We start from the raw sequence: 10000 nt of genomic DNA, 5'->3' as shown, positions 1-10000 counted from the left end.
CTCTTACTGTCTAACCACGCATACCAAACCCACATTTCCCTTTCACAGATTTTAAGATTTAAGATCCATAGAACTTGGACACCTATGGCTATATTTAGCCTTACCTACATCTGAATCATGCCTGGAACTTTTAAAGTTCCAATGTCAAACAATGAGCCGTTCAGGCTAGGACAGGACTGCCGTGGACCGTGCAGTGCACTATAGAGCGTGCAGGACTATGCCAACAACCTCGGCAAGAAAATGACGACACGAGCCGCCGCCTCGAGGTGGCACACCGAGCCTCAAGGAGCCGAGTCTCCCTGCGGGTCAGGGCCGGCGCGAGCGGCACAGCGTGTGGACAGGGGCCGTCGGCAGGGGTGGCGCGACCCGGCCAGAGCCTGACCTGTCCGACGCGATCGTCTGGCCCCGCGCCCGGCAGCCCGTCGCCGGCCGGCCTACCCGCTCCTCCGCCTCGCGACCGGGCTCGGATGAGAGCCGGCCGCCCGCTGGGGAGGGCATGGACCATTCCGGCCGCCCGCTGGGGAGGGCATGGACCATTCCGGCCGCCCGCTGGGGAGGGCATGGACCATTCCGGCCGCCCGCTGGGGAGGGCATGGACCATTCCGGCCGCCCGCTGGGGAGGGCATGGACCATTCCGGCCGTCCGGTGCGGAGGGAGTGAACCATCCCGGCCGCCCGGTGCGGAGGGAGTGAACCATCCCGGCCCCGGTGCAAACGGCCCCCGCCCCAGCGGAGAGCCTTCAGACGGCATCCCGAGCCGCCGGCTCCCAGCCCTGCCGTTTACTCCAGTAGATCACTGCGGCCCCGGTGCGGACGGCACCCAGCCCTGCCGTTTACTCCAGTAGATCACTGCGGCCCCGGTGCGGACGGCACCCGCCCCGACGGGGAGTCATTAGACGGCATCACGACGCCGATCAGCTGAAATCACGACGCCGATCAGTTGAGATCACGACGCTGGACCCCGGCTGACAGGGGCCTTATCGAGGGTTCGCGGGGCGGGGGGGGGGATGGAGGTGGGGGTTGGGGGTTCACTTTGCCAGCAGAACACTGAAAACGTCCAGCTGGAGACATTTACGACCGCCGTGCGATTAGGTCGAGGAGTGTGCTGAGCTCGCACGAAATCACCGGGAACTTTAGAGGTCAGCTCGACTTGGATGTAATGTACGCTGGACGTGGAGAGTGATGTAATGCTTGATCATACAGTGCAGTCAGGCACTCGGGCAGGCTCAGCCCCGTATCACTTGTCATCTCACGGTGTCAGCTCATATCACTTGTGTCATCCCAAGGCGACCGCCCGCATCACTTGTGTCATCCCACGGCGGCCCCTTTGCAAGGCAGCAGCGCGTGCAGGCATTCAGTCGTACGTTGCACTAAATCACAGCCTACAAACGAGGCGACATATAAACTTATCGTGCATGCACGTCGACTCGATGCCGCGCCAGGCAAGTCGCGCTATCCGCAATAGAACAAATCAGACCAAACCAAACCACTGTTATAGGTGTCCGTCGCGTTCGCCAAGCTTGTGAGGCTCCCCACCGTCCAATCTCATCCCCTCCACGCGTCGCAGGAAACCTCGCTGCAAGGTCGTGCTCGCCAAGGCTCGTGCCGCCTGGCCTGCACCTGCCCGTGTCACGACCCGGCCGTGCGGGGCGGGACGTGCCGATCAGCGCCTCACGGCCGGCCCGCCGGCGCCGACGCCGTGACCCGGCGGCGGCGGCCGGCGAGCGCGGCCGCCGCGCTGCCGCGTGAGCCCGACCCATCCCGCGCTGATGATGATTAGCGTGATTGGTCGGGAGGCGTGCCGCAGAGGCCCGAGCGATGGCCAAGGGCGCCGGGTGGACCCGACCGGAGGCGGCCGGCTTTGACCCCACCCGGCCGCTTTCTCTCGGCGGCCGGCCGAAAAACCGGCAGCGCCTGACAGCCGGACGGGGGTGCGCCAGGGCTCCCGTGGGAAAAACTCTGATGAGAGAACAGCTCGGGTGTGGACAGGGTCAGGTGAGGACAGAGCCCAGGTGAGAACACAGCTCCAGTGAGGACATAGCTCAGGTGAGAGCACAACCCCCGTAAAAAAGCTCAGATGAGAACAGGGTTCACACGCAGATGAGAACAAAGCTCAGCTGAGAATGGGATGGACGGCAGCGGCGCGGAGCAGACCACCTTGTGGGGGCTCACGGACCGGAAGTTACGGACGTTCAGCGCCGTGCAATGTGCGGGACGCGCGGTCTGGCGCGGACCGCCTCAGCTCGACCGCCGACAGTGGCCACCACCACCGACCGCTGGAGCGCATGGGGAGCCAGACGCTGACCTCGCCCCGACTAGCTGCCCAATTACTGAGCCCGACAGGCCCGGCCGGCCGGCGCGCGGGCACCACATAAGGAGGCGGTGCCGGCACGTGGGCGGGTCGGCGTCCGAGCGAAGCACGGGGACGCGGCGTGGCCGGCAGAGGCCCGGCTGCCGCCCGCTGTCCGTCGCCATAGACGGATGGGGGTGGGGTGATACACAACGGCGCGCCCGAGCGCGGATTAAACCGTGCAACAGATGTCGCTTAGATGCTGACTGAAATGTATGTGCCCGTGAGCGCAGGAGGCGGTAAACGCCGTAACAGGTTGCGAAAGATATCAATTAAATACAACAAATGACGTCTCATCGGCTGCGGTAGTCGCGTGTGATGGAGTACCCCGGCCAGAGCCTGTAAAGGCGGTCGTAAACCGAGGCCATCTCGAGAGAGCGAACAGCCTTCACGCGCCTGCGTACAGCAAATCCACTTAACGAGTGCTTAATCCACGCAGGGCCAGCTCAAGATAAGCCCGTTACACCGCTGTCATCGCAGTGCCTCCGCGCTTAACAGGCCATCTCCGACCATCGCGCCGGCCTGTGCGCCGTCTGCTAACGCGTGACCGCGTCCCGCGCCGCACCACGCCGCGGAGGAAAGTGTGAAGCCTCACACCGGCTGGTCAGTCACGCGTGCATGTTACACCGCGCCGCCTGTGATACGGGCTGGCGGCCGCATGAAACGCCGTGGCGCCGGCGTCGGCGCGGCGCCTGCAGCCGTGCAGAGGCTCGGCCTCGGCCCGGCGCCGGTGCGGATCCCGCAGCAGCTGGACTCCCAGGCCAGACGGCAACGGACGCGGTCTCGGTGACAGGAGCACTGACAGAGACGACGGCAGGACGGGCGCTCAGCGAGACGGGGATGACGAGGGCAGCGGCAGGACGGGCGCTCAGTGAGACGGGGATGACGGGAGCAACGGCAGGACGGGCGCTCAGTGAGACGGGGATGACGGGAGCAACGGCAGGACGTGGGCTCAGCGAGACGGGGATGACAGGAGCAACGGCAGGACGGGCGCTCAGCGAGACGGGGATGACAGGAGCAACGGCAGGACGTGGGCTCAGCGTCGCGACCCTCCATACTTTTTCGGCTGCCCGTGTGAAGACGCCCGGTAGAGAAGCACGAAACAGTGACCAGGGTGCACCACCCTGCCAACTTTTGCGTTGTGCGACGAACTTGAATAGATAAGTCGTCCAGCTGACATATCGCACGGTTATGAATGCGTATTTGTTAACATCCTCCAAACGCATGCTAAAGACGTAACCTGAACTCAAAACACATTTACAAGACAAGTTCACCAGAGAATGCGGTATATGAATGAAGGCCATACCACTGGCGTGTTTTCATTCACATAAATTCGGCCCAATTTTCTAGTCTAAATAACACTCCAAACAGGCTGGCACTGGGCCGCGCAAGATGCCAACTCGTTGCTAGGCGGCGTGCAACTGGCGCTGTCGTGTCCACAAACAGCGCCGCTGACACCAAGTGACGGCGAAGCGGGCCGCCCGTCGCGCCCCCGCGTGTGGTCCGCCCTCGCGCCGCGGCAGCGGGGCGCGCGCCGGCCACCGAGCTTACACCTGAGAGAACAAACAGCTTGTTGTTTCTGGCCGGCCGCGTCCGCCGGCCAGGCTAATTGACAGCCCGGCTGGATGTATGGGAGAGACCGACAGCTCCCGAACGTATGGCCGCGACAAACAGGCCGACGCCGGCCCCGATATAACCGGATACAGCCGGCCAGATAAATACGCTGTCAGCCCATCCGACGCTCGGTGTGTGGCGGCGCCAGTTTGCCGGAGCCCTGCGGGATTGGGGGCTTCGGGCGAATCGACTGGGCCGTAATCCTCAGCGGTTCTGAATACGGCGGGAACGGGGCGTCAGACCCGACAAACGACGATGTAAAAGCGGCCGACCCCCCGTTAAAATGGGATAGAGAACCGAGACAAATCGGCTGTCCGCCCTGGGTAACAGGCCATCGGCAGCATGCCAGCCGACAAATCCCTCTGCTATCGACGCAGTGAGAAACGGCCGCCGAGCCTGGCGGGCAGCGCAGTCAAGCGGGGGCCGACCTCTGGCGGCCACCACGCCGTACTCGCAAGGGCTACAGCCGCGGCTGACTTTTCCGGCTCTGGCGCTGTGGACGGACCGTCAAGCCGCCATTTCCGACTTGGCGCCATGATTGTGTTGTGAGGTGAGCATCTGCGCTGTGGCGTGCCGCCCCCAGCGGTGAGCGTATCAGGATGGAATCAGTGCCGGCTCGCTGTTTGGGTGTTTGGCGCCGGCACCCGGCGTGATAGGCGAATGCCGGCATCTGTGGCGCGCTCTCATCTGCACCGAGAGCGCCGATGAATCAGCAGATAGCACCGCGTCGGCGCACGTTTCTCGGTCGGCGCGCACGGCGCGGTCCTGCTCCGCGGCCGCTATCATCCGGCGATATAGGTTAAGAGCGTCGCCGCCTTCCCATTAGCGCGGCTCGCCTTACACTTTGTTTATGACCATGTGTGGGATATGGCGCCGGAATGCCGCGTCGACGGCCGCGGCCGCCGAGCCGCGCCGACAGCTACGCGATTTGTGGCGGCGTGTTTGCGGGAGGAGTTCACGGCACGTTGCGCCGCGCGCCGCGGCCGACAGCGCTGCGACGAGGACAGGACGTGGGGCGTAACTCAGAGCGGTCGGCGACCGTCGCGCGCCGTCGCTCGACCCGACAAACCGGCCTGTCCGGGCGACGCCCGGGAGGCATCAGCAAGCAGGGCTGCAACCTGTCCGGGGAGGCCCCACCACGCCGGTGTTCAGGCGGATCAGGCCGCGTGGCCATATGTAGTCCACCTCCAGGGGGCTCTGCGGTGAGGGTATGCCGACACGCATACCAGATAGCGTGTCGGACCTGAGCCTTCTCTGGTCCGGCTCGTGGCAGCAGCATGGGTTCAGGGGTGTACTGGGGCTGAGGGGGCGGGCCGAGTGAAGCGTAGTGGTATACAGCATGCTGAGGTTGCAGGCGAGGCGAGCGACAAGAGTGAAGTAGATCAGAGCAAAGCTGTGGACAACCAAGTACGGCTGAGCTGATTGGAGTTCAGTAGAATTGAGTACGATGGAGCGAGGCTGAGTGGCGTAGTGGTCAATGGAATGGAGTGCACTCGTGTCTGAGGGTGCGACAATGATGAGATTGGCGGCATTTCTCCATGAATGACGCAATGACAGCGGGCCCGTACTGCCGACATGTAGCTTCATCTCATCTAAACCGTGACCGCATCATAGGGGACCCGTGACCGCATCGCAGCGGACCCGTGACCGCATCATAGCTGACCTGCGACCACATCACAGCTGACCTGTGACCGCATCATAGCTGACCTGCGACCACATCACAGCGGACCTGTGACTATCACAGCTGACCTGTGTCTATCATAGCTGACCTGCGGCCGCATCACAGCAGACCTGTGACTATCAAAGCCAACCCGTGACCGCATCACAGCTGACCTGTGACTATCATAGCTGACCCGTGACCGCATCACAGCGGACCCGTGACCGCATCACAGCTGCCTTGCGACCACATCACAGCTGACCAGTGACCATCGCAGCTGACCTGTGACCTTTCACAGCTGATCTGCAGCTACACCTCAGCTGGCCCGTGACTGCACACCAGCTGGTATGTGACATCTCAGTTGCTCCGTGCTGGTACCCGGCCCCCCTCACCTCCCTCGGCCCCGACTGACCTGTGGGTGGGAGGCTGGGGGCGGGCGCCGGCCGCGCGGCCGCCTGCTCGCATTCGTGCCGGCTGGTGAACGAGGTCGGGTCAGCTGAGACGTCCGGCAGCTGGCAGTCGGGCACGTCCGAGCACACGCACGTGCCCAGCATCAGCTGGCAGTACTGGCAGTCCGTCTCACGGCCTGGCGACAGAGGACACTTGTTGGACGCGGCCGGGACGCGGACACGGCAGCCCGCGCTCATCGGCAGCCTGCGCCTTCAGCCGGCTGATGCACAGCTTTTATGCTGCTTGTCAACAGCGTGGGAGAGTCGTTTAATGCACTCACGCGGATTTTACAACATACACATGCATCTTCTGCAACACAGTAAAGCTCGCGGTGAAACTGCCCGCGTGCTTAGCGAGCGTGGCTTTAGCGGCTCGGCGAGCCAGCTTGGCGCACGATCTCGGCTGGGCCTCTTCAGAGAAACGCGCTCAAGGCTCGCGCAGTCGGCGTCCGCTGTCCATGTCAGCGCGCGACACAGCTCTCGGACCGCTCGTAAACCAGGCAGTGAGCAGTCCGCCGGACTTGAAAGAGGCCGCCGCAGCCCGGCGCCGCCTGGCGGCTGACAGGCGGCGGCACCGGACGCCACGGGGGTGTGGAGGCGACCGGAGTGACCCGGACCGCCCGCCCGGACCGGCGCCGTCAGAGCATGACCTGCGTCAGTGCGTCTGACTCGGGCGCCATGCGAGATTTACCCGGCGCAGTGCGGGGAAGCCTGCCGTCTCACGGTCTGGGGGTATTGCCACACCCGAAGCACAACAAACGCCTTTGGCCATGATGTGAACATGCGAGATTATCCTGAAGTCTTGTCAGACCGCGCTTGCCGACGAATGAGACCGATATAGTTTTCAGGGGCCACTCCCCACAGGTATTGGGCTCGAACGTTTATTACGCTCGCGCTAGTCCATATAAGTCTCGTAGTTAGCCAGAAATGCCAAAGGAGAAGCGGCACGTACCAACGAGCGGGCAGCGCCACCCATGCGGTGGTCTCTGTCGGCGCCCAGTGCAGAGACCATCCCCCGAACAACACAAGTCCATCAGCTGCACCATGTAGGGCAGCCGCGGTGCTCATCCTGCACAAGCCTCAACTCTGTGCAACATAATTACCGCGCCCATCAGACCAAGAGAAAGTTTTGCAGCTCCTCGTCCATCACGCGGCGGCAGCGACGAAGATGTATGGTGTGGACGGGGCCTGCAACGGCCGCCGTCTGATCTGGGGGCCCGCTTCCTTCGCAGGGCCGCTCTCAGGACGTCAGTCAAACCTCCAGCCCGGCCGGCAGCGCCACAGCCGGTCACACAGCGGTGTCGACTGCATTTGGGAGGGAGGGTGGATTGCCGGGTTCTTGGGGAGAGCCCCACAATCACGGACACTGTGGACGCCCCTGCGGAGCTGGCAAGGCAGTAGGCTTGCCAGACTCGGCGCTGAGGCCGCTTGGAGTTTTGAGATATTTATTGACGTATCCCATCGCTGCAGCCACTGGTGTCCCGGGTGGCCACACAGAGCCCGTGAATCGATCAGGGTTTCAAACAGTTTTTGCCCATCGCGGAGGATCCGATGTCAGATTCCAGCTGTCACACAGCGGAATTTCAATTCTCCCGAGTTTGACACGCTGGTGACAGGCCAGAAGCCCTCGCCTGCGCCTCAGGTGTTGACTCCAGTCGCAGCCGGCTGTGGTGAGCTCTCGCCAGCCGTGACGACGGCGACACGGACGCTTGCCGTCGTGACGGCCCCAGAGCGGGCTCACGACACGACGCAGAACGACCTGGTCGGGCTCACCAGGAGCGCCTTGTCGGCTCACGAACAAACTACTAGCCTCTGCAAGGACCGACAAAACTGACAGGCACGCGAGCGGCATGCGTCACTCGCTCCGGCCGGCCCGCGCCTCAGGGCTGGTGTGGCACCGGCATGTGTGCTGTCTGTCTCTTCGCCGGCCCGTCGCTGTGACAGCCACCTGCCGGCCACAGGACCGGCAATCACCAGCCCACGTCCGCGGCGTTGGTGCGAGAAAGGGAGGATAATGGCGCTCGCACCTGCAGAGCGACCTCCATTCACCGAGCCTTCCACCCGCGCGTTCGGTACAGCGTCCTGTTCGATTGCTTGAATGACGGTTTAATAGTCCCGTCGACAACCAGGGACGGCCGACAACCATCGTCATCGACAAACCGACGACCATCGACAACCGACGGCCATCGACAACCGACGACCCATCGACAACCGACGACCATCGACAACCGACGACCATCGACGGCCGAAGACCATCGACAACCGACGACCATCGACAACCGACGACTATCGACGGCCGACGATCATCGACTGCCGACAACCATCGACACCCGACAAACCATCGACATACCAACGACCATCGACAACCGACGTACTATCGACGGCCGACAACCATCGACACCCGACAACCATCGACGGCCAACAACCATCGACAACCGACGACCATCGACGGCTGACAACCATCGACAACCAACGACCATCGACAACCGACGACCATCGACGGCCCGACAACCATCGACACCCGACAACCATCGACAGGCCAACAACCATCGACGGCGGCGCCCGCTGTGCGCCACCCCCGAGGACATGCAGCGCCACCGCCACAGGTCCGCCTGACCAGGCAGCCGCGGGAACGCGCCGTCCGCGCGACGCTGCAGAGCCCGTGGCGTGGCCGGGGTTTGTTGTGGCGGCTGCCGCGACAACGCGGGCGCCGGTCCAGCGCCGATTAGATAAGGGCCGCAGATACAGGGGCGGCGGACAGCTTCTGGCCGGTTCGCTAAACAGCAGGTGCGGCCGTGGCGTGGCTGGACCTTGGCCGGCCGGCCACAGACCGACACCATCACCGCCTCAACATGGCCATCCCGGCCAGTGTCGGACCGGTGCGGCCGTCTTCAGAGTGGCGCGGCTGCCGTCTGATGCTCGGCAGGATGACCCAGCCGCGGCAGCGAGGCACGCCTGGGCTGGGCCACCCGCGGCGGCGAGAGGTGCAGCGGGAGGTCGCGGAGGAGACGAGTGTCCCCCCGGGGAGCCGCAGGGCTGGAGGCTGTCGTGTCGCGGTCAGAGCCCGCGCACGACTCATGATCGGTCGGCCAGGTCGCGCATCTCGTCGGTGGCACTGGTGCTGAAGTGACTCGCCTATGACCGCCCTGGCTGCTCTCACTGGTGCGCACAACCGACGTCGCGGCTTGCTACGACGTTAGTTGTGTTGGCGTTGTCGGCGCGTCTGTCACCGCTGCGCCGCGCCTCTCGCCGAGACCGTGCGGAGCGACCGTGAGCGCGCCTGGAACCTCGATCGGCGCCGAGGTCACGGCGCGACCGTGCCGGTGCCTACATCAGTCTCGCCACCGGTTAGTCAGCTGGTGACATGCCAGTGACGAAACCTGTCAACACACGTGACCTCTGAATCGCCTGCGGGCATCCGGTTGCAGTTGCAGGCACGCGCTCCGGAATGCATCTGCACTGATTAGGAGAATTCGAAAACTCATATCAAGGTTGTTCGCGGCGAAGGTTGATAAAAGTCTAGGCAGTTGCCACCTTGGAACATCACAAATCCCGGCAACAGTTACGAGAGATCGACATACCTGTGGCTTACAGTCCCAACAAACGGACAAGCGTGTCGCCGGCGGTGGCGGCTCACGGGCTGGTGACATCCCCGCGTTCTGAGGCCGGCGGTGGCGGCTCACAGGCTGGTGACATCCCCGCGTTCTGAGGCCGGCGGTGGCGGCTCACAGGCCGGTGACATCCCCACGTTCTGAGGCCGGCGGTGGCGGCTCACGGGCTAGTGACATCCCCACGTTCTGAGGCCGGCGGTGGCGGCTCACAGGCTGGTGACATCCCCACGTTCTGAGGCCGGCGGTGGCGGCTCACGGGCTGGTGACATCCCCGCGTTCTGAGGCCGACGGTGGCGGCTCACAGGCCGGTGACATCCCCA

At 63.8% G+C, this 10000-nt stretch overlaps 1 protein-coding gene across 1 annotated transcript in view; it reads right to left on the bottom strand.

The window, feature by feature from the left end:
* Positions 1-6206, bottom strand: part of LOC119098281 (cysteine-rich motor neuron 1 protein) — a gene marked incomplete at its 5' end in the record, with an annotated part of 36151 nt that extends 29945 nt beyond the window's left edge. The window contains 1 exon segment of the mRNA XM_037221205.1: positions 6033-6206. Coding sequence (XP_037077100.1) covers positions 6033-6206 — 174 coding nt within the window.
* Positions 6207-10000: the final 3794 nt, after the last annotated feature.

This window comes from Pollicipes pollicipes, unplaced genomic scaffold (assembly GCF_011947565.3).
Source record: "Pollicipes pollicipes isolate AB1234 unplaced genomic scaffold, Ppol_2.1 Scaffold_2555;HRSCAF=2994_pilon_pilon_pilon, whole genome shotgun sequence".
NCBI lineage: Eukaryota > Metazoa > Arthropoda > Thecostraca > Pollicipedomorpha > Pollicipedidae > Pollicipes > Pollicipes pollicipes.
Note: the sequence above shows the minus strand (reverse complement) of the source record. Positions and strands in the feature narration are given on the sequence as shown.